Source organism: Podarcis filfolensis (assembly GCF_964270895.1).
Source record: "Podarcis filfolensis genome assembly, chromosome: 5".
In the NCBI taxonomy this organism is placed as follows: domain Eukaryota; kingdom Metazoa; phylum Chordata; class Lepidosauria; order Squamata; family Lacertidae; genus Podarcis; species Podarcis filfolensis.
Genome location: NC_139608.1, coordinates 19,574,255 through 19,601,978, shown reverse-complemented (window position 1 = coordinate 19,601,978; position 27,724 = coordinate 19,574,255). Strand labels below are relative to the sequence as shown.

The following is a 27,724-nucleotide window of genomic DNA, read 5'->3' as shown; positions in this document are numbered from 1 at the left end:
TTCAACAAGGAAGGAAAACAAAACTTTATGCTGTCAAAGGGTTGTGTTTCCAGTATGCAGCAAATGAAGATCTGTGCAATGAAGATCCCAGGTTCGAATCTGTGGAGTTCCACAACTTAGGGACTGCTACTAAGAAAGCCCCCTCCCTGACAGCCACTTTATACACTTCTGAGGGTGGTAAAGGTCAAGGGACCCCTGACCATTAGGTCCAGTCACGGACGACTCTGGGGTTGCGGCGCTCATCTCGCTTTATTGGCCAAGGGAACTGGCGTACAGCTTCTGGGTCATGTGGCCAGCATGACTAAGCCGCTTCTGGCGAACCAGAGCAGCACACGGAAACACCATTACCTTCCCGCCGAAGCGTACCTATTTATCTACTTGCACCTGACGTGCTTTTGAACTGCAAGGTTGGCAGGAGCAGGGACCGAGCAACGGGAGCTCACCCCGTCGCGGGGATTCAAACTGCTGACCTTCTGATCGGCAAGCCCTAGGCTCTGTGGTTTAGACCACAGTGCCACCCACGTCCCTTCTGAGGATGGTAGTTGGTTTAAAAGGTCAGTTGGTTAGAGCATGGTCCTGACAACACCAAGGTCGCAGGTTCGATCCCCATACGGGACAGCTGCATATTCCTGCATTGCAGGGGGTCAAGCTAGTTGAGCCTCAGGGTTCCTTCCAACTCTACAATTCCATGATTCTACGACACTACCAGGAACTGTGAGAAGGCCAGCGCCAGCTAACTATGGTCTGCAAACCGCCATTTTCCATAACAGGGATTTGGCAGTGAGACATTTATTGAAAGCACAAATGTGGTTTTCAACACTCTTACTATCAAATAACATTATTTCAGCAGGTTGGATGGAAAAACCATCCAGCCATTTGTTGATGTTTTTTATGACAGCTCTAATTGAACAGTTACAGTACTTAGATTTCAGCCTAATTGGCCCAAGGTCATTAATAAGGCAAAACTGGTTTCACCATCTCATTTCCAACTGAATAAAAAAGGATTGACACAATTTTTATTTTATTTTTTAAAAAAGGATTAACACAACATACAGTCAAGTCTGTTTCCAAGGAAATATGTACAACACAGAAATGTACCACGTAAGAAATGGGTGACCTTTGGGGGGGGGGGCGACATGTAAATTACATTCCCAGAGAGATGCAAAATCTTCCCGTAGTGCCAATGCTGAACTGTAAAGTGGTTTTACAATGTTTAGAGCTACTCTGCCCTTCTAAAAGGACACAGGCAGTGTGTGGATGCTGGTTTTATGCTACATGATGTGTCCCAAGCACAGTAGAGTTTGATACTACATGACTGCTTCAGGATCTAAAACTTGATTCACAGCGTTTTGCATCCTTTAAAAACAACAACAGTATTGCCACTTTACTGGGGATGATGAATCTACTATCAAGTATTACCGTATTGGCCTGAATACAAGCTGCACCAGAATATAAGCTGCACCTTTAAAATTGGAGGAGGGGGAAAGAAAAAGTACCCGAATATAAGCCGCTCCATTCCTCGCAGCTCCTGGCTGCATACTGGGTGGGGGGGCGGGGAGCCGTGCTGCGTTGCCAGCAGCCTTTCCCCTTCCTCGTTCTCTCCCTTCCCATCCTTGGGAGAGAGGATGGGGGTCTATGCATGGGGCGGGCACTGTTTTGCTGCGTTCCTGCTGCTGTTTTGCCCACAGCAAGGTCGCAAATATAAGCCGCACTTTAACTTTTCATGGTCGGAATTCGGAGAAAAAGTGAGGCTTATATTGAGGCCAATACGGTATTAGAAAGCTCTTAGACAAAGAGCAAGGTTGTACGTACACCATAATTCAACAAGAGCATTTTTTAAATAAAAAAAGTCAAAGTGTGGTGTTGAATGCAGAATACTCATCTTCCTGAGAGTCTCACTCTTCTCAGAAAGATAAGTTTCTAGTCCCCATTGCTATAAAAAATATAGTTTGCAAGGAACATCTGCTAAAATGTCAGACGCCAGAGAAATGGTTGGATATTTCAAGTCTTTCTCAGGGTAGGGCTTCAGTGACCTGCACTGTTTGCTTACCCACCACCACCCTATAGCTAATAAAACCAGCTTATATAAAACAGCTAAACAGAATCTAAGCAAATTTGCTATGTTTGAATGATTGCGTATAAAGGTCTCAGAATCCAGCTTTTCTTGGTACATAATTTTTTCAATAGCGTGACATGTTGGGGAAGGGAGTTGCCTAAGTCTGTATTTTGCCAAGTTGTACTTCCTGCTCCCCTCAACAACAACAAAAAACACCTGGAGCTGACTGTGAGGTCTGTTGTGCCTGTCAGTCCACATATACCTGAAAGTGTGCCCCGCATGCCCCACAGTTACACATTGCAGAAGACTAGAAACTGTAATCAAGTTGCTCATCAGAGAGCTTTTTGTCATTAGCACTTTTGTCACTGAGCAACTCCTGCTAAGGTTCTGAGGAGCCCTATGTTTGCTCGGTGCACAGTTTCAAAACCACATGATGACTTCAATGTGGCTCAAAGCATTATACAGTGGTACCTCAGGTTACGGACGCTTTAGGTTACAGACTCCGCTAACCCAGAAATAGTACCTCGGGTTAAGAACTTTGCTTCAGGATGAGAACAGAAATCACGAGGCGGCAGTGGGAGGCCCCATTAGCTAAAGTGGTACCTCAGGTTAAGAACAGTTTCAGGTTAAGAACGGGCCTCCAGAATGAATTAAGTTCTTAACCCAAAGTAAGGCAAAAGGACCCCTGACCATTAGGTGCAGTCGTGACTGGCTCTGGGGTTGCGGCGCTCATCTCACTCTATTGGCCGAGGGAGCTGACATACAGCTTCTGGGTCATGTGGCCAGCATGACTAAGCCACTTCTGGCGAGCCAGAGCAGCACACGGAAACGCCGTTTACCTTCCCGCTGGAGCGGTACCTATTTATCTACTTGCACTTTGAGGTGTTTTCGAACTGCTAGGTTGGCAGAAGCAGGGACCGAGCAACGGGAGCTCACCCCATCACGGGGATTCGTACCGCCGACCTTCTGATCGGCAAGTCCTAGGCTCTGTGGTTTAACCCACAGCGCCACCCGCGTTCCTTAACCCAAGGTACCACTGTACATAATATGTCTAAGTGGAAGCTTTCAGTCTCTTCTCATTCCCTTCAACAAGGGACCTTGAAAGTCTATAGCAGGAATGCTGCGGAGGGAAAGCATGAAGAACCACAGTGTGTGCAATTGCACCCATGGGGAGTGAAAAGACAAACCTGTTTGTATCTTCACAAAGGGGGTGTAGAAAAATCCCTTCTCAGGTGTGTGTCTGATGCATAACGCTGCAGAGATGGATTTAGGGCAGCACAACCAGTTCTGCCGCAGGAGAATTCCAAGCCTAGGGGAGCCACAGGGCATCGCAACTATGACACAGTGAATTGAGCAGAATGGCAGGTGACAGGCAGAGGGCAGTGAATTTTGACCGCTGAAATGTGAAAGACCACAGTCCGTCCCTGAACTCTGGTATGAACGTGGAAGACGAGATAGCGAAGAGCCCAGTTAATCCAGGCAGTGCAACCCAAGGAGACCTGAGAGGGTTTTGGAAGGCATTAATTCTCCTTGCACGGGTAAAACACGCATGAAGGCCGAATCTCCGACAGCAGGGCAGGCTGGGAAGTCATGTGTAAAAAAGCAACAAGTAGCTAAGCATTTGCATGAGTTCACAGTTCCACATGCTTTTCTTCTTTCTTTCTTCTGCTCCAAAGTTTCCACAACTGGCCTATCTTTGTCACTTCATGGAAACCCTCCAGAGATTAAAACAGTTTGCAGAGCACGACGAAGTTCCTTTTCATCTTTTTTTGGAAAATGTACATGGAAGAACATTCCTGATGTTTCTTCTTTTTCAAGCTGTTTCCTCATGACTTTGCATCTGCTCTTAAAAAACCTGTAAAACAAAAATAAATGAGAATTAAGGAATTGCTTAGAATTTAAGTGTGGCGTAACAGACAGTTATTACATCTTACAGTAGTAACAAAGTTCAGGTCCACATGTGGCATAGGCATCTGTATCCATGTGTGTCCATCCTTCGCCATATCATAAATAAATACATTCACAAACACTTTAAAATCAATTGCAAAACTGCTCTGGAAGTTGAAAGGATAGTGGTTATGGAAGGAGACACTCCCCAAGTGACTGCTGTAAACATCTGTTCTCTTAACATGCTGGGAATTTGCAGAATCTACTGCTCCCACAGCTTGCCCCAGGCCATTAAAATATATGTGATGTGTTTTCCATGAAGTGAAGGCACTATGGACTCAGCTACATTAGTAAAGAAAAAGTGTTGTGGAGTCCCATCTTTTGCCAATGTGATTTCCCACTTTGAGGTTTACAACCCGTTTTTCTGAAATGTTTTTTTGATGTGTCTATATCCAGCCTTAGAAACCACTTCTGCTATCCTAAAAATATTCTGCTTCACCCTAAATATCTGAAACATCATACGCAAAGTATAAAGAGTCTTGATATTTACCTGTCAGAATTTCTAGCACATCATGGGATGCCTGGCCATTAAGACAGTCATATAAACTGCGGGCAGTTCCATTATTCTGTTCCGAATCCCTCCATTTCCGCAACATCATGCATTTATACATATTCACATCTTCTTCCTTTGCCTCAATCTGCTGGATGTCTTCGATAGACAAGCTAAGGCATTCAATGCCAATTACTTTCCAGTTTTTACCCATCTTCTTTGCAAGAATCATCAGCTGCTGATCAGTTAGTACTGCTGAAGCTTTCGTTCCATCTAAAAGCAGAAGAATACAAATATGTCATTATTGCTTTTACTTGGCCTGAGGGGGGAGGAATGGATATTTTAAAATTACCATCTATTTCTATTCTTGAAGAAGAAAGGAGAGCATTCAAATATAACTTGGAGTGCTCCTTCCCATTCTAGGCAGGGGCAGCTAATCATTGACTTTTGTTTGGAAGAGACTTACACACACACACAAAATTATCAGATCAGGAAACATAAAGAGAATGAACATGCCAGGCCTACAACATATACATACATAATTTGATTTGTATACCACCTTTCCACTGTTCAAATCATGTTCAAGTGGCTTACAACATCATCATCATCATTTAGACTTGTATAACTTTTGGGTAATTTTCAGTGTCACAATGTGTTTAGGATAATGAGTTTGCCTTATTTCCCCCTTTTCAATTTCTCTGACTAGACCCATGTTACACAATAACATGAGAAAAGCCTGCTGGATAAGGCGAGAACCCATCTAGGTCAGCCTTCTGTTCTCATAGTGGACAAGTCAATGAGAAGCTTACAAGCAGGACCTGACTGCAGCAGCACTGTCCTGCATTTCCAGAAACATACTGCCTCCCACCATAGAGGTACAACAGGTAAAGGTAAAAGGTAAAGCACGCCTGGATGGTTAAGTCCAGTCAAAGGCAACCATGGGGTGCGACGCTCATCTCACTTTGAGGCCGAGGGACCTGGCGTTTGTCCAAAGATAGCTTTCCGGGTCATGTGGCCAGCATGACTAAACCACTTCTGGCGCAACGGAACACCGTGACAGAAACCAGAGTGCACGGAAACACCTTTCACCTTCCTGCCACAGCGGTACCTATTTATCTACTTGCACTGGTGTGCTTTCAAACTGCTAGGCTGGCAGGAGCTGGGACAGAACAATGGGAGCTCACCCCATCGCAGGGATTTGAACCTCTAACCTTCTGATCGGCAAGCCTAAGAGGCTCGGTAGTTTAGACCACAGCGTCACCTGCAGTACAACATAGCCATCATGGCTGGTAGTCATTTATAGCCTTATCCTCCATAAATTTGTCTAATCCTCTTTTAAGTGACGTTGGTGGCCATCACTGCTGCTTGTGGGAGCACATTCCTTAGCTGAACCGTGTAAAGAAGTACTTGTGTGAAGAAATTGTTTGTCTGGCCTGACTCTTCCAACATTCAGCATCCTTGGATGTCCCCAAGTTTTAGTATTACAAGACAGGGAGAAAAACCTTTTTGCACCCACTTTCTCTACACTGTGTGTAGTTTTGTACACTTTATCTCACCCGCCTTTTCTCTAAACGAAAAAGCCCCAAATGTTGTAACCTCCATTCCCTTGATAATTTTTGTTGGCCTTTTCTGAACCTTCTCGAGGTCTACAATATCCTTTTTGAGGTGAGGTAACAGTATTCCAGGGACGTGGGTGGCGGTGTGGGTTAAACCACAGAGCCTAGGACTTGCCGATCAGAAGGTTGGCGGTTCAAATCCCCACGATGGAGTGAGCTCCCATTGCTCGGTCCCTGCTCCTGCCAACCTAGCAGTTCGAAAGCACACCAGTGCAAGTAGATAAATAGGTACCGCTCCAGCGGGAAGGTAAACGGCGTTTCCGTGTGCTGTTCTGGTTCGCCAGAAGCGACTTAGTCATGCTGGCCACATGACCTGGAAGCTGTACGCCGGCTCCCTCGGCCAATAAAGCAAGATGAGCGCCGCAACCCCAGAGTCGGTCACGACTGGACCTAATGGTCAGGGTTCCCTTTACTTTTACCTAACAGTATTCCAAGTGTGGTTGCATTGTGTTCAAAATAAGCCATCTCTCTCATCACCCACTTTTCTAGCATTCCATTTTCCTATAGGCTATTTTTCAAGGCTTTTTGATACCACAAATCCACAAAAATAAGTACTTCCTATCTATGGAGGACCCTATTATTATGGCAACAGTTTCTTACTACCTTTGGCATCATGAGCAATTTTCTACTGGAGTTAAAGGGTTGATTTTGTTCCTGTGCCAACTAGTTCTTTATCTAGTTCAAACCTTGGTATACTGATCAATGCAATTTTTTTAAAAATATGGTTTGTTAAAATGTATTGAAATGATCGAAGAACTCCCTCTAGTGGATTCCTAAAGACACGGTAATATACAGGTTAAATTTATGCTTTCATATAGATAGCTGCATTCAAATTAGGTGTTCAGAATCTTTGTGCAAATACAAATGCATGAGTTTTCCAGCTGAAATTGTAGTTGCACCCAGGTTAAGTAAAATGTAACGTTAATACCTTGCAGTATGAAAGGCTTAGAACTTAGCTAGATGCTAATCTTCTTTAATTTCACAAAATCCTTTACCTGAAGCGTTGTTGGCTTTTAGCCGTTTGTTACAAAGCTCATCTTCTGAAAGACTGGTGCTGGATTTTCGTCGTCTCGTGCCTAAGGAATACATGGCAAAGGACGTAGTTTCAAAATACGTAAGTTGTTGTGCTTTCTAAATAGGGATATGTGGGCTTGAATCTAAGCCACAGATGGAGGAGAGGGAAATCAGCAACTTGTGCACTAACAAGAGTACTGCCTAGTCATGTAGTGGAATGCTGAAGAACTAAGCAAATATATTTAACAGCCCCACTGGAAACTTCTAAACAAGTCATAAGTCAATTGGGAGCTGTACATTGTACAGGAGAAGTTCCCAGGTGATTGTTTCATGAATACTGCTTTATAATAACTTACTGTTAGTGGATCTTTTCTGCTTATTGTTATTCTGGTTATGTTGGATCCAGTCACCTGTTAAATAGAAATGTTTTCAAAAGAAAATTAAGGCCCGCTGTATCGTGTAATTGGCAGTGCAAACGAATATGCCACAATTCTCACAAAGAAGTATTAATCTGTTCCCCCCGCTTCTCAGTACAGCACAAATAAAATAAATCAAAGGACTTTTTTACAATTATCTTTGCTCCATGGATTTTAGCCACAAAAGAAGCTGCATCTCACTGACTGTATTATAAGTAAATGACAAGTTTTTTTAAAAAAAGAATGCCCAACCTTTAAAGTGACACTTTCTGCAAACCCAAACAGAAGGTCGTGTAGGGCTTCTGGAGGACATTCAAAACCATTTGGTCACATGGCATCAGAAAAAAAATCAGGTGGTCAGTGCCCCTATGCCTAGAGACTGCCTTCTGCAGCTTGGTATGCTTAGCATAGCATGCAAGTAATTATGGGAGGGTTTCTGTTGAGAACCATAGGAGCTGTCCATCCTGAACAGCAAGCTAATTAACATATGAAGCTGGTGGGACCCATCACCTGGAGATTTGGATTTGGAGAGAAGCATCATCATACGTGTAAATTCAGTAATTTGAAAATGCATCATCCATAGAAGAAGAGAAGGAAAGTTTGGATTTGATATCCCGCTTTATCACTACCCGAAGGAGTCTCAAAGCAGCTAACAATTTCCTTTCCCTTCCTCCCCCACAATAAACACTCTGTGAGGTGAATGAGGCTGAGGGACTTCAGAGAAGTCTGACTAGCCCAAGGTTACCCAGCAGCTGCATGTGGAGGAGCGGAGACGCGAACCCGGTTCCCCAGATTACGAGTCTACCGCTCTCAACCGCTACACCATACTGGCTCATGTGCGAGTCCATACTATTCAAGTAATTATGGGAAGGTTTCTGTTCAGAACCATAGGAGCTGTCCATCCTGAACAGCAAGCTATTTAACATTTGAAGCTGGTGGGACCCATCACCTGGAGATTTGGATTTGGAGAGAAGCATCATCATACGTGTAAATTCAGTAATTTGAAAATGCATCGTCCATAGGTCACATGTGAGTCCGTACTATTCATGGTGAACTGTTTTGATAGCTTTGGATCGGGCACCCCCAACCTGCGGCCCTCCAGATGTTTTGGCCTACAACTCCCATGAACCCTAGCTAGCAGGACCAGTGGTCAGGGATGATGGGAACTGTAGTCCAAAACATCTGGAGGACCGAAGGTTGGGGGTGCCTGCTTTGGATAGTAGCGATTACAGAAAAATAGGAATCTGGAACCTTGCTTTTGACTGAAACTGGATTCTGTTTGGGGAATTAAATGATGTGGTAATAACTGCCATTGCATGAGAACCAAATGACAGTAAAATGAGAGTAAAGTGCTTTTGGTTCCACGCGCGCTACATCTTTCAGCTACTAAAGGAGTAAACAGAATGCTGGAGCATGAGTGTCAATATGGCCAATAATTGCACAGATTCATTTAAATTTGTATACACTGGTACCTTGGTTCTTGAACTTAATCCATTCTGGGAGTCAGTTCGACTCCTGAAACCATTTAACAACCAAGGTGCAGCTTCCGATTGGCTGCAGGAACTTCCTGCACTCAAGCAGAAGCTGCGTTGGACGTTTGGCTTCTGAGAAACGTTTGAAAACTGAAACATTTACTTCTGGGTTTGTGGCATTTGGGAGCCTATTTGTTTGGGAGCCAAGCTGTTTGATTACTAAGGTACCGCTGTATTGGTTATATAATTTAGAAAGATGGGAAATGTACACAATGAGGGAGGAAACAAATTAAACAATGCTTTAAAAATTTGTATATCTAAAGCATTTGCCTATTCAAAATAATATCCTCCCACTGATATTTTTATTTGTTGTTGATAGAAAACAGAAATAGCAATATATGCTTCCACTTTTCTTTTTTGCAGAGTTGCTCCCTTAAACTCATACCTCAGACTAATCTCTAAACTCTTCCCAAGTTTGGTGATTGGGGGAGAAAGTAGACTGCATTAACAGCAGCGTACTTTCATCACATGCCATATTTTTGCCCGATATTCTTTTTTCTTGAATCTGCTGTTTCACAGAACCCAATTACTCTAGTTCTGCAATGTTTTGGAGGGCAGCTTTCTTATCAGAAGAAGGAAAAAGAACCTCTATGTTTGTGAGTGGGACTGTGACCGGAATATGCATAGTCTCATTTGGATTGCGGCCAAATATGTTGGCTGCAATTCATTATTGAGGCTCTATGCACATTTACTTGGGAGTGGTACATGAGACTGAACTGTAAATCAGGTTATTTGTTTGCTTTTAAAAATTATACCCTGCTTTCTACCACATCTGAAAAATGCAAATAAGAAAACAACAACATGCAATATACAAAAATCGAAACAGATTTAAACATCAGTGAAGTCCCAAATAAATCAAACACTGTTAATTGCACATACTGTGTACTGAATTGTGTCTAAGGAAAACTCACATTCTCGTAGCTTTGCTTTCCACACAGTTTCTTCTGACTCCACATCCATCAACGATAACACAAGTTCTGTTGGCTGGTCTAAATATACCTCAAAGAAATGTTTCTGTGCTAGCGTAGAGTCATCAACAAATTCCATTTCCTAGAAAGTGAATATCAGAATATTGAAAACCCATTTGTCAAAGCAAAAAGTTTGTTTTCCTAGCTAAGCTTTTATATAATGCATGTATACGATGTTACAACGTGTCAGGAACACTGCACAAATGACAATTATCATCATCTTTTAGACAAGGACATGCATCTTGACAAACCGATTACAGAAGAATAAAGAACATACCTCAGGGTTTATGTCAGCTTCTGGGACACTAGTTAATTTGTATTTCTTCCCAACTTGGAGTAATTTATGACAAGGGGGTTTCTCAATTTTAATGAATCTATTGGAAGAGCGCTGTATGGTTTTTGAGACATCCTAAAATTAAAACAGATCTTTTTTAAAAATCATGATTGCCTAAGTCAAGAAATCAAAGACCTACCTAGACTTGTTGGAGATTTTGTCTATATATTAAACTTCTTTCTTCTACTGAGAAATTGCGGTTCCCTCCCTCGCTTTCTAACAAATTAAATACAACAGTCATGTGATTCTTACGACAATTACTAGGATGATTCACCAAGCAGTTTCTGCAGTACTCAGTTGAATATCCTGTTGTAGCAACTGGAACCCTAATGGCTCTCATGGCTGCACACACTAGAGTTTCCAACTCACTGGGGGGGGAAGCAGGTTTTTGAGATCTGGGGCTCTAGCTGCCAGACAGGAGGGGTTGAAAGACAGCCTTCTTTCCTCATCCAGTGTCCAATTGAACTCAGTGTTCCTATAGGTTCTGCCCTCAGGGGTCTGCAAATTCCACCTTGTCCTACAACCCTTCACCTTCTGAACGGCCACCAGGTCCTTCTTACTTGCTAGAACTTTTTATTTCATGAGTTGACAGCTCCAGTGGGCACTGGAATACAGTCATACCTCAGGTTACAGATGCTTCAGGTTGCGTTTTTTCAGGTTATGGACCACCTAAACCCGGACGTACCAGAATGGGTTACTTCTGGGTTTTGGCGGTCACACATGCGCAGAAGCACCAAATTGCAACCTGCGCATGAGCAGACGCACAGCTGTGGGTTCCGAACTCTGCGGGTTGCGAACGTGCATCCCGCATGGATCACATTTGCAACCCGAGCGTCCACTGTACAGGGAAATGCCATGTTGGCAGCAAAGAAACTGATTTAGACATCGCCCAAAAGTTGATCTTACCTTTATAAACGAGCTGTTGTTGCCAGCTACATACACATGGAATTTCAAGGAAGGGTGGTCGTTGACAACTTTGTATAAAATAACAACCCCGTGGTAACACACTGGATCGTATTTCTCAATAACTGGGCCAACAGGGGACAGGGAGCTCACGCGCCATTTGACATGTGTGGTTGAGTGATCAGCAGAACGCTCAAATTCTGGGCCGTTGCTTTTGAAATGGAACACGTTGAAGGTCATGTCAGAGGAATGGTCTACAGAGAAACATTGAACGCTTTTTAACACTTCCTAAAAGCAGAGTAAGTGCCCCAGCAGATAGACAAATATGTTTAAATTCACTGAGCAAGTCTTACCATTCAGGCAGAGGGCGTGTGGAAACTGAATGGAAGTAAGAACAGAGGGTGATTTGCATTTGACGTCAAATATGGGGCCCACGACAATCCAGGGATCTTTAAGGTAAGCAGCGTACTTGGTCCAAGACAAAAGGGAATACTCAATGACTGCGGCTTTGGTTACTTCGAAGATCAACCCTGTGATCGTACACTGATAAATTCCTTCGTCGTCCAACCTCAACCTGCGTATGTGACACATAAAGTGTAGTTTTCAGTAGGTGATACAGCATAAAGGTAAAGGTAAAGGGACCCCTGACCGTTAAGTCCAGTCGCGGATGACTCTGACAAATGGGGATAATATATGCATGTGCTTCCTCTGCATTTTCTTGTCCTTCCAAATACATGTGAAAAATACATTTATATACAGTCATACCTTGGGCTGAATGTGCTTTGGGTTGAGCACGTTCAAGCTGCGCTCCGTGGCAACCCGGAAGTAACGGAGCACGTTACTTCTGGGTTTCACCGCTCGCGCATGCGCAGATTCTCAAAATGATGTCATGCTCCCCTTCCTCTTCTCGTGTACCCTCCAAAATTTGCTCTGCGGAGGAGGTCAGGGGTAGCCCCAGAACAGCACACAGGCACGGGGAGAAAGGAGGACTGCTTCGTTTGGAAAGCTGTTGTGCTTGCAGAGACAGAACGACTGGAAGAATGCAACATTTATTTCCACCCTGTAGGTCCCATTCTGCTCTTCCACTTCCTTTACTGCACAATAGTAGACAAGTGTGCAGTCGGATTTGCCAAATATATGTCTGTGTACTGTGCAATCATGCAAAGTAATAATAATAATACAAAGACATTTTTTAGGATGTAATTTTCAATTATATTGACCAAAACTTACCAGAATCGTCCTCTCGAAAGCTTTCTGGGAGCTACTTGTTCATGCTGGTTCTTTATATTAAAATAAAAATGGGAAAAGTGAATTAGGAGGACATTCATATTGGATTTATGAAATGACTTTTAACACTAGTCCGTATCTGGATTTAAAAAAACCACCTACTTGTGGGATCTTGCAGCGTTCACAGTGTCGATGGGTATTAACCTCTAAATGGAAAGAGAGAGAGGTTTCTTAAACTGAAAATAGTTTAAATTGTCAGATACATTTTTTTTCTATTATGATTTTTATCGAGTATAAATTGTACATATACATATATTCTTGATTTCTCTACAGCATAAATTCTTAACTTAATACATTATACATCTTCCCATACAAATCTTTTTCCACCTGTGACTTCACTGCAGTTTTCCTTTTACAAATCTTTTTCTTAGTGTGTTATTTACTCTTTATTTCATTTAATTCTCCCAATTCTTTCTCTTTCCATTATACTCTTTACAAGATTTAGTCAAAACATAACCAGGATATAGCTTGAGAACAATGTTTTTTTCATGTAATCTCTTACACATAGCCAATCCTTTTTGGCTTTTTGGGTGGGTAGTTTGGCCTCTAATTACCTCCTTCATTCTTGCTAACTCTAAATATTCACAAAATTTATGAGTTGGCACTCTTCCTCTTTGCTATTAGCATTCTCGCCACTGTTGTGCCGTATAAAAATACTTTCTTTTTTTCCGCTTGGGGATGTTGATATTCATAACTCCCAGGAGGAAGAAAGGGGTCGACTTAAATTTTTAAAAGTTCGAGGGAATTAGACAGTTATGCACAGATTGGTTTCAGTCCCATCAATTGAATGAGGTGTTTAAATCAGACATTAAAATCGGATTCCAAAAAGAAATCTCAGAAATAGAAAAAGAATTACTAGAAAATAATAGGAAATTGTTATAAAAGACTTGCAAAGTATTATTGGATTGGGAGTTAAAAGATGAGGAGATAAAAGAGGCAATGGTAAAATGAGCAATGGATTTTGGTTACCCAATACAGATGGAACACTGGAAAAGGTTCTGGCAAAAGGATATCAAGTTTATGGCATGTTACACAATTAAAGAGAATTATTTAAAAATGTTATATAGGTGGTACATGACCCCTAGTAAACTGGCAAAAATGTATAAATCGAAATCAAACAAATGCTGGAGGCATAACAATGAGGAAGGAACGATGTTACATATGTGGTGGGGTGTAACAAAATTTTAAAAAATTGGAACTCTGTCTACGATGAATTGAAAAAAAATGCTTAAAATCACATTTGAGGGAAAACTAGAACCCTTCCTCCTGTCAGATACATGTTATTTTTTAAAGAAAAGTATTATACCTGATTCAACACAATGCAACGGCGGTTCTTCTTTCATTTTCAGTTCCTCATCTATAAACAAAAAAAATCCTGCATCTTTGATTTGTTTCTGTACATATTTTTTTGGAATGAATCATAAACTGAAGCAAGACTTCTCTGCAGATATCTAAATATGACATTTTGAATGACACCGTGGCTATTTGAAGGCTCCTTTGGTTTTAAAATTCATATTTTCTCATATTACACTTTTTACTCATCATACATCTTTCAACGTTCTGGGCAAAAATCTGTTCAAATCTGCTTGTGCCACAGGGATGAAGCTTCACTATTCATATTTGACAATACTGTATAGTGCTTATTCTTGCAGCATTACTATTAGTATATGTTATCTTTTCCCCTAACAGTGGAACCTGGCATCATTAATTACACCTCACCAGGCTAAAGTGCTTCTGTTCATCTAAGCTGGCTGTGAGTCCTGGAAGACCTGCTCCTGCCTTGTAGGCCTTTTTCGACCTGGCCTGGGAGGGCAGGGCCCAGATTGACTCCAGCTACAAAAGCTGAGGCTGCTGAAGAGGCCAGAGACTTTCTTGGTCAGGCTTCCTCAACCTCAGCAGTCCAGGTTTTTTTGGCCTACAACTCCCATGATCCCTAGCTAGCAGGACCAGTGGTCAGGGATGATGGGAATTGTAGTCTCAAAACCTCTGGAGGGCCGAGGTTGAGGAAGCCTGTTCTTGGTTGTCGTTTTGTGGAGACCCAGCTCACTGAACATGAGCATCCACAGCCCCTGCCATGAACCACTATCGGCAGGATTTGCAGCTACAGCAGCAGATATGTTCTATACTTACGAGAATATTTTATTCTTTTGCTGGTTATTCTGTTTCAAATGTGCCTTTTATATTTGACTTCATTTAGTAATGCTTTCTTTTGAAATGTTTAAGATTTTTTTTGTTAACTTTGCTCTGCTAAATGTGCATTCTGCAATTGACCTCCTCTGTAGCGTTTTTTAAAAAAATGTTTATGTATTTTAGTTTCCTGTTAATTATGTTTGAATGAATGTTAATTGTCTTTAAATGTATACTTTATATTTGACTATCTTCAGTAATGCTTTATTCTGGGGTTTTTTTATTTGATGTTTTAATGTAGGTTGTAAATTGCTTTGAGTCCCACCCCCCTAAAAATAAAAAGCAATATAGAAATGAAATGAAATGAAATGAAATGATGAAGATGAAGATGAAGATGAAGATGAAGATGAAGATGAAGAGGAAGAGGAAGAAGAAGAAGAAGAAGAAGAAGAAGAAGAAGAAGAAGAAGAAGAAGAAGAAGAAACGGAGCCTATGTCTATAACCCTCCATTTTGGTGATTTCTTAGAGGTCACATATCATGTTATGGGAAATTCTGAGTCCTGTACTACAAAAAAAAAAGTGTGCAGAATTGTTTGTATACCTTCCTCTACTGCTATCCCACACAGCCTTAGAAGTATATCATGACTGCCATTCTATAATTCTTTACTGATCAGTTTAATTAAAAAAGGTAAAAAAGGTAAAGGACCCCTGGACAGTTAAGTCCAGTCAAAGGCGACTGTGGGCTTGTGGTGCTCATCTTGCTTTCAGGCCAAGGGAGCCAGCATTTGTCCATAGACAGCTTTTTGGGTCATGTGGTCAGCATGACTAAACCACTTCTAGCACAATGGAACACAGTGATGGAAACCAGGATGCATGGAAATGCCGTTTACCTTCCTGCTAAAGCAGTACCTATTTATCTACTTGCACTGGCATGCTTTCGAACTGCTAGGTTGGCAGGAGCAGGGACCGAGCAACGGGAGCTCACCCCGTCACAGGGATTCGAACCGCCGACCTTCCAATCAGCAAGCCCAAGAGGCTCAGTGGTTGAGACCACAGCGCCACCTGCTCCCCACGATCAGTTTAACAGTGTAGTAAGCACTATTCATACTCAGTGCTACACATACCCAGCAAGGTACATTACAATTCACAGCAACAATAGCTAGTTCAGGACCCACCCTATGCTTGTAACTGTAATTCGTTCTAAACTGTTTTTATTTATTTTTAAAAAATTGCTGTAAACTGCTGTAGGACCTTTTGGTGCAGAGCAAGTGAGAAATCAAATAATCAATTTCAAACTGAAACAAAAACAAATGAGAACAGAAAAGATTTATGGATTTTTGATGGAATTAGCAGCTGTCCTTCTAAGGTCTTTATTGGACTAAATTTCAGTGTGTTGTGGCATCACTGAAAAGAATGTGTAAATACATGCAAAAAACTAGCACCCCTCATTCTTACCTCAGGTAAAACATTTTTATTTGTAATGCCTGCATACATAAATATTTGCAACACATATTTGTATGAAAGCTTTGTTTGTATTTGTATATTTAAGAAATAAGAGCCTATCTGTGCATGATCCCCCATACCTGATAATTATCCAGACCTGAATATAGAGGTTCTGTTTAGACATCATGGCTAGTAGCACTGAGGTCCTCCATTTTTCCTTAATCTTGCCATGTATTTAACTGTAGGACCATAGTGCTTTACGAAAGGGTATTCTTTGAATTTTATGTACATTCAATAATGGCCATATACAATGGTCTCAGCTAAATTTTCAATAAGAATCATCCTTAAACTACTTCATGTCCCACTTAACATAAACATTCAAAAGTCACTCACTCCCATCTATGCACATGGCTTTTACTACCTTGCAAGAATCCTCTTATAGATCTTTCTCAAAGTAAGGATAAAATTTAAAAAAGCACTCACTTGGTTCATTTAAATCTGCCTCATCTGTATCTGTAAATGAAAAGGCCTCATTAAACATAAACTGCAATGTCAATTTGTTTAAAATATAAATAAGTGCAGGGATATTAACAAAATACATTTGCCAGTTACTGTGGGGAGCCATTTCCTCCCATTGTTTTCCTGGTCATCCTGTTTTGCCACATTTGTTGCCAACTTCTAAGCATATTTATGGCCTGCTGTTGCTGTGACTACCAGTTAAACACCAATATTTAACAAATACAATGTCGCATTTGCCTTCTTCCCCCTTTTTCTCTTTACTGATAAATAGCCACGCACGCACAAAATGCAGCAAAAGGAATGCCCAGTGAAAGGCAAGCAGGTGGCTTAAATTCATATCTGGTGGCTGTCATTTCAATAATTTAAGATGTATTTTAAAGAGACATTAAGGGAATATAAACAAGTGTGATCTACAACAAAGTGTTGCAGCATGGGGTGCTCCCACCAGGGTTCCAGCCAGCCAGGTAGCTGCTGTTGTCTGGTATCATCCATTCCATTTCTCCCCCCCCCCCCCATCCAGTAGGGGACGGTGTGGCAGGGATGCTATTGGACAATTGTGGGGGGGGGGAGTGTTCTTCCCTGGGGGTTGCCTCTGACCTTTAATACGTTCCTCTCATATGTGAATGGTGCTATTTCAGTTATATAAACATTCACACTAGAAAATAAATTCACTGTTAATATATAGAATAGGTATGATTCAATTACTGACCAGATTTGCTTTCAGAGCTGCTTTCCGAGTCGCTTTGGGAACTGTCGTTACCTTGACGAAATGAAAATCTATTTAGCCTTGGCAATTTTGAAACAATGATTTAACATTAAGCTTTACTTTTTAAATGGTGCAGTTAAGACCACAACACATACTAATAGTAATACTAATAACATAATAATAATAATAATAATAATAATAATAATAATAATAATAGTTTGATCTGCCGGCATGTCCAAAGTCTGTTTTGGGGGTCTAATCCAGCCCCCCTGGGGCAGTTTATTCATTGGGCTCAAATCCTAAAAAAGGTCAACAAGTTCAATCCTAGAAATAGCTCAACAACTTTGGGGTAAAACCGTTAAAAAAGCTCAACAACTTCAAAAAAAGGTCAAAAACTTTGGCCGGCCCCCATGCACATTCACTTCATCACATCTGGCCCTCTTTGAAAAAAGTTTGGGCACCCCTGTTATACTGTAACACAACCCCAATACACTGTAGTACCACTCTGCAAAAAGTATTCTACCAGCTCTTCTGAAAGAGGTTGTAGAATAAGACCTGCACCAGCAACTGGTACTTCCAGGAGGCTGGGGAAGAGACTATCATTGGCCTATCCAACATTTTTGCTGCTGCAAACAAGGATACTAGCGGCAGCTGTTATGTCATCTAGCCTGGTGAGAGGACCACCCCCCCTCTGACCTGTCTTTAAGCCAGACTCCTTGGAGTGCAGGAAGCCCAGTATCAGTGTCAGTTAACTCTTGCTTTGCTTTGTATTTATGTACTTAAATCTAGACTGTTGGGTTTTTTTGTAATATTGAATTTATTCTGTGTTTGTTCAGCTTTTTAGATTATTGGTAGCATTTTCCAACTTCTGTTAAAACGCACATGTATTTGGTATATCATTATGAGCATATTTACCCAAGTTGTTTTCCTGAGCAGAATCTTCATCTTTAGAACTGCTACTATCTGTTTTGAGGAGATAAAATATCAGTTGGGAATTCAGCACTCAGTGTCTTTCCCCACCTTTTCCCAAACACGAGGGAATAAATGAAGTTTATTCCACAGACTCATGGGCCAGTTGTGTAACACTGGGAATGATTCCAGCTCAACGTTTTGCCCCTATCCCCAAAATAATTGCAGTCGCAGACCTCTAAGCAAGTGCCTTCCATTCATAAGAATTAGCTGATCAAGGCATGTTCCTCTTTGCTTTTTTAGCAAAAGGTTGGCTACTCCCAACCCTGCCCTGGGAATAAGTTTGCTGCTCAAGGCAACATTCAAAAGAAAGTTGAAGGGGAAGAACCTGGGCCTGAGTAATTAGCCTCAAGGCATATCCTTAGTGTTTTCAGGAGGAAGTCAACTTGGCTATTATTCTGCAATGCACAGTAGTAACTTGATATGAGATTAGCTCATCTTTTAGTTTAGTACATATTAAACTTGGGTCTTAATCCTTGCTAAATCCTTGTAATCTTTGTCTACATAAAGTAAAAGGGCAATCAATATTTTTAATTTGTTTGTTTGTTTGTTTGTTTGCTTGTCTGTTTCAAAAGTGTACATGCCACCCTGTCATTTAATTTTTTTCCAGAGCAGTGCACATAATCAGAAAACAATGGAAGAGCAACGAGGCAGCGTTACAATGGGACAACATATGTTGTTAGCTCCAGTCACCACCCAGGTGTATTTTAGCTGCCATACTTTTCAGACTTCTGCTGCAGCAACTGTAATTTATAGCAGCTTCATGCACGTATGCATATATTAACTGTTCTAACAAAGAAGAAAAACATTTTTACGGCAGCCCCAAGACTACATCTTAAAAGTAAGTAATTGCTTTTTTAAAAGCGGAGTTTCAGTATTTTGTGCATAATTCTCTTTAAACATTCACATATTACTTTGGGAATAGTACGGGATGGGAAATATTAAAAACGGAAGCTGCAAAAATTGTCATGAACTGGAATTAAACTTATCTAAATGGACACTTACTTCTGAGAAAGCATGCATAAGATTGGGCTGCAATCCTATATCTATTTACCTAGGAGTCAATTCCAGGGAAATGGGATTCAAAATAGTCATGTATAGAATTGCACTGTAAGCCATGGTTTCAGACAGGGAATATTCACAGGCGTGCTGGGCATCAAACCTGTGACCTTCTGCATGTAAAGCACATGTTGTGCCACTGAGCTACAGCCCTTCCTCCATGAAAGTCAACCCACAACAAACATAAATGTCTCTTGTTTAAAAGGCAGTGGTGACTTTTTAAAGTTCCAGTGAAGCATCAATGTAAAATGTTGACCACAAATCCACTGTTTGCAATCATGGGACCATTAACTTCAGAAGTATTACTTCAGGAATTAACAGGATTACTATAGAATAGGATGTCTCAAAAATTACTGCTTAATTTCAAATATATTTATAAGAATACATAACAGAGCTCTGCAGGAAGAACAACAGTGATAAAACATTAGAAAAACAAAATAAAACGTTTCAGAGACCTGACATTGGTGCAGCATTTAATACAACCATGCTATTACATGATCCACATCTATTTCAACAGAATTAATGATTCTTTGAAACAAATCTACTAGGGGGGAAATGATAGGCTTTCAAAAATTAGTTACCTTTATCATCCAAAGCTGAAACTTCAGATTCACTGGAAAATAAAGAACATGTAACCATTTTTTTTTGTTACTGCAGAACTAAAATATGAGCTCTTCTATAGCATTTTTGAAGCATTAAATAATTGTTCAACTGAGTCACAAACATAATAGTGAATACATTCATTCATTAACCATTTCTGTGTTGTCCATCACATAAAGCTATACTGTAACAACCAGATTAACCAGAGAAGTCTATGAATAAGTTGTCTGTTTAGGAGAGTGAATGTGCAGGATTCTTATATTTACTACCCCTTATCCCCTCCACAGTCCTGTTTCTGCGCTAGCATGACTAGAATAGAGAGTCAAAGCTCAGCAGCATCAATACAAGGCTTTGTACATCCCCTGCTGATTGAGGAATCAGTGTGTGACAAGGGCCTGCCCTTGAGGCCTGGTGAAGTGAAGCCTCAGGCAACTGGGTCCACTGGGGCAGCACATCCCAATGTTGAACTTTCTTTCTCCCTCTCCCTGAGTTCCACTATAGCTCTTCCCCGACCATCCTTCGTTCCTGATGGGGAAGGAGACGCCATTTTGGGGTCCACCTCAGGTGCCCAGTGTTAAGTTGTGGGTGAACATATCAGACGACACAGCGATTCTTCAAACAGCTCCTGTTTATTCACAGGCCAGAACAGAACAGAACTGAAGGGTTCAGCCAGCCTGCTTACATAGAGCTCCACTACAACGCAACAGTAACAACTTTCTGTAACTATCCAATCACTGAACGTCACTTTCAATCCCTTATTTGCATATGTGGACCTGAGTGAAAACTATCTACAGTATCCCCCTGCTGGCCCAGGGTGAGAACTTCAGTACATAACACCCAGGACTCTGCCTCCAACAAAGCAAGTCTCTCTCTCTCTTTTTCATCCTACTGACTCCCTCTAAGATTATAGCCACTTCACCCTCCTCCAAATGAGTAGGAATAAATAACGCCAAATTTATAAGATCTCTGTAATCATCTAAACCAGGATTGTGACTGTACTGGGATGCTACTTGAATATTCTGGTTCAGCTTTCATGGTGCAGATGCCACTGGCAAAAATGTAGATATACTCTGAGCCAGAGTGTAAACATTACACCCCACCCCACCCTTTCCCGAATGGCCGCGTGCATCCTATTCCTTCAGCAAACCTGTATTTTATTTTTTTAAGGAAAAGGGTCAACTTACACCAGCATAAGCCCTCAAATATGGGTGTTCTAAGGAAGTGGCGGGGACAAGATCAGGCAAGGGCTAACTCTGTTTAGCTCTGTCACATGACCTGGCAGCCCAGCATAACACAAAAAGTGTGCTGTAGAACAAACTCTATTTTAAAGGCTTGCTTTCCCTCTGCCAGGCATAGACCAGCTTAGCCAGCTGTAGCCCCGCTCCTGAACGGAGTCTCGATATGCCGTATGTACTTTAAGCCAGGTTCCCATTCTTAGAATTACTTCCTTAATATGCAGCTTAATCCTGTTAATTGTGGCTTTCTTAAATTGCTATTTTTATTTCAGTGTGCCTTTTCTTCCACATCTCTACACATTTAAACACACACTGCATCTTGGGTTTCTGTTGCTCGTGCCTGAAGTTTTATCACCAAGTCATTTTGGGTTTTGCAACAAAACAGCCACTGCAACTGAAAAAATAAAGCTATCTAGCCACAAAACAGACACAGAGAAATGGTATTTTCTTTCCTAGGAAACCAAAGAAGAAAACAGTAGTGAAGGGTAGGGCAGAAGAAGACCTGTCATTTTGAGTGCCTTGTTTGTTTGTTTTCTCCAAAACATCAATAAGCATTATAGCACTGATTAAAAATGAAACAACGAAACCTTTGTCTTAGCTTGAATGTAATTCTCTCAAAATGCGTTGTCACAAATATTAAATGTTGCCATTTCATGCATTATGTTCATGCAGGTGGCGATTTTAAACTAAAGGTATATCTAGTTTTGTAGTTCTGTGCATGGTTTCCTGCTGATACTTATTCAGGTGGGGGGGGCAGATTACAAAATATCAATCCATTGCATACTGGCATTGTGAACCATCCATTAAATAAAAGTGTTGGATATAAAAATACACAGTCACAGCCTCAGAAGAACAAAGTTAAGAGCTGACAATCAGAGAATGTTTAAGACAGATAGTTCTACGATATTCAGCTAAATTGCTGTTCAGATACATCTGAATATAGTATAAATTATATTCAGATATACTGGCTTTTCAAGAGGATTAGACAAATTCATGGAGGGTGCAATTCTCAGTGGCTACTAGTCATGATAGCTATACTCTGCCTCCACGGTCAGAGACAAGTATGTTTCTGAATGCCCATTGCTGGAAACTGTGGGGAGGGATAGTGCTCTTGTGAATGGGACCTGCTTGCTGGTTTCCCATAGGCATCTTGTTGGCTTTTCATTTTCAGCTTTGTATTCTTGTTATTTAAAAAGTGCATCTAGATCTTCTGCTAGGAGTAAGGTGCCATTTAGCTCCGATCTTTCATATCTCTGTTTCCTAACACTGCTAGGGAAACAATAAGCTTCAGAAAAACTGATAGCTGATCACATTTACCTGAAAGTCTGATAGTCAACTCTATGAACCGTTTGAGACTTATGACTAAGCTTTCCATCTGCAAATAATGATACAAACTTAGGAGTGCCTCGCACGCTTTTGTTTTCCTTCTATGCCAGTTAACTGTTTATGTGACTGCTTGCATGAGATAACAAATGAAAGACGATGTGTGCACCAGAATTATGGTTACGTTGTGTTTGAATTTCATTTCTCCCCCCCCACACACACACACATATTTTTTTAATTCATTATAAAATAACACCATTTTACAACACTGCAAAATATTTATATAAATTATTTATCCACTTGGACAACAGTGTTTCGCAAACCACAGATCTGTCTACGGCTTAATCCAGAAATAATAAAAGCACACTTACAAAAAGAAAAGGATGCCGTTGAATGTTGTTTGTTTTTCTATTGAATATAGCAGTATTCAACTATGTTTTCGTCAGAGAAGACCCACTGAAATTAATGGACCCGATTACATTAGGTGCATTAGTTCTAATGAGTATACTCTGAGTAAGCCTCAGTTGAATACAATCCTTTAAGGGATCTATCCTACGTATGGGAAGCCAGCACAATCTACAACTACGTAAGTGATTTAATAAACAAAAAATGATAATGAATAAACTTTATTGTCAATATGGAAGTGTCCATCAAGACTGCTCTTGCACAAAACCTCTGTATCAAATGAACAGAAGAGGCTACAAGAGTAGGGTCAAAAACTGGCAGATAAGGTGGCAATGTCTGCCAGGGTGAGCAGATCTCCAGCTCAGCTGGGGTTCTGTGGCTCACTTAGTGATATGCTGAAGCTGGATGAGCTGAGCTTGATATAAGTCCCAAAAGAGAGGCATTCCAGCAGCATGGTGGAGGTAGGACTATAAATGTTCCTAGGCCTATTCAGCCCAGTCACATGACCTGGCAACCTGGTGGAGAACGCTATTTTCTTGCATCTGCCAGGCTTAGGCAGAGGAGCAGCAGCAGCACTAGTGCTGAACAGGGTTTAGCTCTGCAATGACTTTATGTCTTCTTGCTTTTCACCAGCTTCTTGTGCATAGGATTGCTTCCAAAGTGAGATAATACTGAAGTATGTGGTTTGAAACCTGAGTTGTCAGCCCTCTGTGTATTATAAAGAGATACACAGAATGACATGCTTGATAATGACCTAACTCTGACTCATGGCAGTATCTAATGATTTTATGAGGATCATAAATGTAAAAGAAACAGTAAGCTTTTAATCTTTCCAGCTGCAGAGGAAAAACTAGAGGCCTAAAACACACACAAAAAAGAATAGGCCCCAAATTACTGGGGGCAGGGGGTGTTGCTTCATAGGACAAACCTATTCACGCTTTTTTTAATTGCTAAGGAACAACTTGTTTCTCCACAATTAAAACACTTTCTTAGCATTCAAAAATTGGAAAAAAAGTTTAAAATATATATACTATACAGTGGTATCTCTGGATACGAACGGGATCCGTTCCAGAGCCCCGTTCGCATCCTGAAGCGAATGCACGCATCTCGTGATTTGCCATTTCAGCGCATGCACGTGACGTCATTTTGACAGTCTGCGCATGTGCGAGCAGTGAAACCCGGAAGTAACACATTCTGTTATTTCCGGGTCGCCGCGGAGCGCAACCCAAAAGCGCTCAACCTGAAGCAACTTCAACCCGAGGTATGACTGTATATACAGAAAGCATCACCCTGTAAAGCCAGTTAATGAGGCCATGAAAAGCTCAATGTGTTTTTGATAAGAATCTTTGTCAGGGGCAATGAGGTATATGTTTTTGCATAATCTCCTCAGACTTTTCTCTAGAAACAATTCTCTTTGAATGAGTACTTGGCTGAGCAGCCTTGTGTAAGATGGATGTGGCTGTCTTTTTCTCAATGTTTTTATATCTTGTCTCTAGAAGTTTCTCTCTGACAAGGTAGCAAACGTGATCACTCTGTGAGACAAAACAGGGTGTGGACCATGCCTATAACTAGGTGCATTCAGATGTAACCTCGACCCATATATTTAGCAATCTTTGCATAACCAGTCCTCAGGCTCCTCCTTTTACCCCATGCACCGTAATTCAAGATTCCCAGCAAATCCAGTCCAAAACCACATGATTGACCAAATTACATTTGCTTTTATGCTTGGCTCAAACCATGGTTTGGGATCCTTGTTTAATTGCAAACCATTGTTTCCTGTGTTCAAGTGCACCAGCAAAGAATGTAAGATTTGAAATAGTGGCACATCAGGTGATCAGGGATGAGAAGAGGGAAGTGGTGCATTAAACACTAAAAGATTTTAATATGGCTTGTTTTATTTATATATTTATTTCAGCAATTGATGTACCACTTAACACCTTACCACTTCCTCCATGCCATGCATAATTTTACACACTTCTGTCTTAGGACTCAGCTACATTCGTAAATATAAAGTACTTTATATGCGTTATAACACTGTGACACCAGATGGTGCTGTGGAGTCCCGTTTTTCACCAATGGGATTTTCCTGTACAGTGGTACCTCGGGTTAGGAACTTAATTCATTCTGGAGGTCCATTCTTAACCTGAAACTTTTCTTAACCTGAGGTACCACTTTAGCTAATGGGGCCTCCCACTGCCGCCATACCGCCGGAGCACAATTTCTGTTCTCATCCTGAAGCAAAGTTCTTAACCTGAAGCACTATTTCTGGGTTAGCGGAGTCTGTAACCTGAAGTGTCTGTAACCTGAAGCATCTGTAACCCGAGATACCACTGTATGAAGTTTACAATTCATTTAACTGAATCGCTTCTTTGATGTGTCTAGCTCCAGCCTCACTCGCCCTTTCTCTGAAATATAGCAGCAGAACAAAGGATATAATAGTGCCGTACAGTATTTAAGCAGTATTTCCTGTCTCATACCCACCATTTGCTTTTACTTATATTTCTTCTGTTCCGCTTATTAGTAATATTGAAAGTATCACTCTTCTCAAGCAATACATCTCAGCTGCTTGAATCAAAAGTTGCAGAATATGTGGGTCAAAAAATTTACAGACCTAAAACAGAGGTCTAGCCTAAGAAACAGTGTATGGTTATTTTGGGGGGAGAAGGGAAAGAGATGTTGCCTTCAGGCATTTCAGTAAAGAGCTGAAAAGCATCCTGACTGGTGGTGAGGACCTATTTCTTTACTTGCACCTTAAGTGCTGAATCTGAAGCTGTATAAAGGATTTCTCTAAAGGAAGGCACTACAGTATTCCAATATTCTCCTATTAGGTAAAGGAAAAACCTTTACCTTTACTGCTGATTCTTCTATTATTGGAGATTATAGTGAATAATACTTGGTATTTAAGTAGCACATTTCAAGTTCTTAAAAGTTTTTCCTGTGCAGGTGGACTAACTACCCCAGAAGGAGCATGACATGCCCCCCACCAGAAGTACTACCTCTCCCCTAACATCCCAGCTATGCAAATTCTGTGCAAATGAGTACAGTGGTACCTCGGGTTACATACACTTCAGGTTACACACCGTTAAGGTTACAGACTCCACTAACCCACAAATATTACCTCAAGTTAAGAACTTTGCTTCAGGATGAGAACAGGAATCGTGCTCCAGCGGCGCGGCAGCAGCGGGAGGCCCCATTAGCTAAAGTGGTGCTTCAGGTTAAGAACAGACCTCCAGAACGAATTAAGTTCTTAACCTGAGGTACCACTGTACTTCCATTTGTTTATCCTGAATCTCCAGCTAATTAGCTTCTTCAGTGGATGGCCCTGGGTTCTAGTATCATGAAAGAAACTTCTCCCCATCCAATTTCCCTACACAATGCATAATTTTATGCACCTCTATCATGCTCCCATTTACCCCCAAGGCCCCCAAACTTTGCAACCTTTCTGGAGAGAGATCATCTTGGGTAACGTTTTCTGCCTACAATATCCATTTTGAGGTGCAGTGGATCAGAATGGCGCATACCATTCCGGCAGGTGGGGGGGTCACATCCTGGATTTGTTAAGTGGTACCATGCAAGCTTTGCTTCTGATCCCTTTTCCTAAAGGATCGCCAACCTTCATTTCACTTTTCCCACAGATGGAGAGTGCAAATATGTGATGTGGATATTTCTTTGTCTCTGTGCGGGTCCCTCGAAACCTACTTACACCACAACACACTTAGACTCACAGGTGAGTAGTACCATACAATCATAGAGTTGGAAGGGTCCCGGAGGATCCTCTAGTCCGTGCAACTTCAGGAATCTGCAAGGGATCGAACCCACAACCTTGCTGTTCTCAGCACCACGCTCTAACCAACTGAGCTATCCAGGCTCTGGTTATCACGTCACTCTCCATTCCCCCTGGCGAGCCCTTCTGTATTCCTACCAGTCCTACCAGTCAGCAAACGCGGCCCTCTCCCCGTGCCCAGCCCTGCCTCCGGATCACGGAGGAGCAAGGCGAAATCACCGGCCCCGGGGTCGACCATTGCGCGCAGCCTTCGTCTCCATCTTCCACTCTGCCTCTCCCAAAGGCGCGCGCGCCCCGCCAGCGCCTTCCCTCAGAAGAAAGAGGCGCGCCCCGCGGCTGTGGGGAGAGGGGAGCCGAGCATGGGGTGATGTGGGGAGACTTCCCCTGCCTCCGTGAAGAAGAGGGAAAGGCACAAAGAACCACACAACACCGCCTCTCGAGCGAAGGGATCGATTCATGCCCCCCACCCCTCATTTCCCCCATCCTTGGCGACGTTGTGGAAACGTTCCCGCCATCCTCCCTCCCCTCAGTGCCAGGACTTATTATCCTCCTCGGCTTATGCAATGGCGCCCTTCTTTGTTGTTGTTGTTGTTATCGCGCCGAGCGCCGCGTGCTCCCTCAGCCGCCACGTCCAGGCGCCGGAGACGCCAGCAAGCGCGCGCGCTCCAAGCCGCTCTCCTCGCGCGCGGGGTGGGCGACCTTTGGCGCCCAAACGAGCGAGCGAGGGCTCGGCGCTGGTGCCACTCGAGCCTCGCCGAGGTACCCTCGCCTCGCTGCTGCCGCCCGCTTCCCGCGCGCTGGGCCCGGGCTCACCTGGCCTGCACCTGCCCGCACTCCTGGCCGCTGGTCATTGTGCACGGAGGCGAGGCGCTGGGGGGAAACGTCCCTCGCGCGGAGGAGGATGAGCTGCGATGCAGCGCGGGCGGGGGGCGGGCGAGGACGCATCCGGAGGGGAAGTGGCGGCTGCAGCAGCAGCAGCAGCAGCCCAAGC

General features: G+C 42.1%; 1 protein-coding gene across 1 annotated transcript; it reads right to left on the bottom strand.

Moving 5' to 3' along the window:
- Positions 1-983: 983 nt before the first annotated feature.
- On the bottom strand, positions 984-27,724 carry LOC310762381 (uncharacterized protein). Its single transcript, XM_083613374.1, has 17 exons — positions 27,547-27,724; positions 19,968-19,999; positions 18,274-18,321; positions 17,362-17,412; positions 16,617-16,646; positions 13,870-13,920; positions 12,666-12,709; positions 12,507-12,556; positions 11,630-11,850; positions 11,280-11,530; positions 10,317-10,448; positions 9,983-10,121; positions 7,480-7,533; positions 7,105-7,185; positions 4,494-4,766; positions 2,951-3,911; positions 984-2,902 (listed from the first exon to the last, which is right to left on the bottom strand). The coding sequence occupies exons 1-16, from the start codon at positions 27,582-27,584 to the stop codon at positions 3,883-3,885; spliced, it is 1,524 nt and encodes a 507-aa protein (XP_083469500.1). The 5' UTR covers positions 27,585-27,724; the 3' UTR covers positions 984-2,902; positions 2,951-3,882.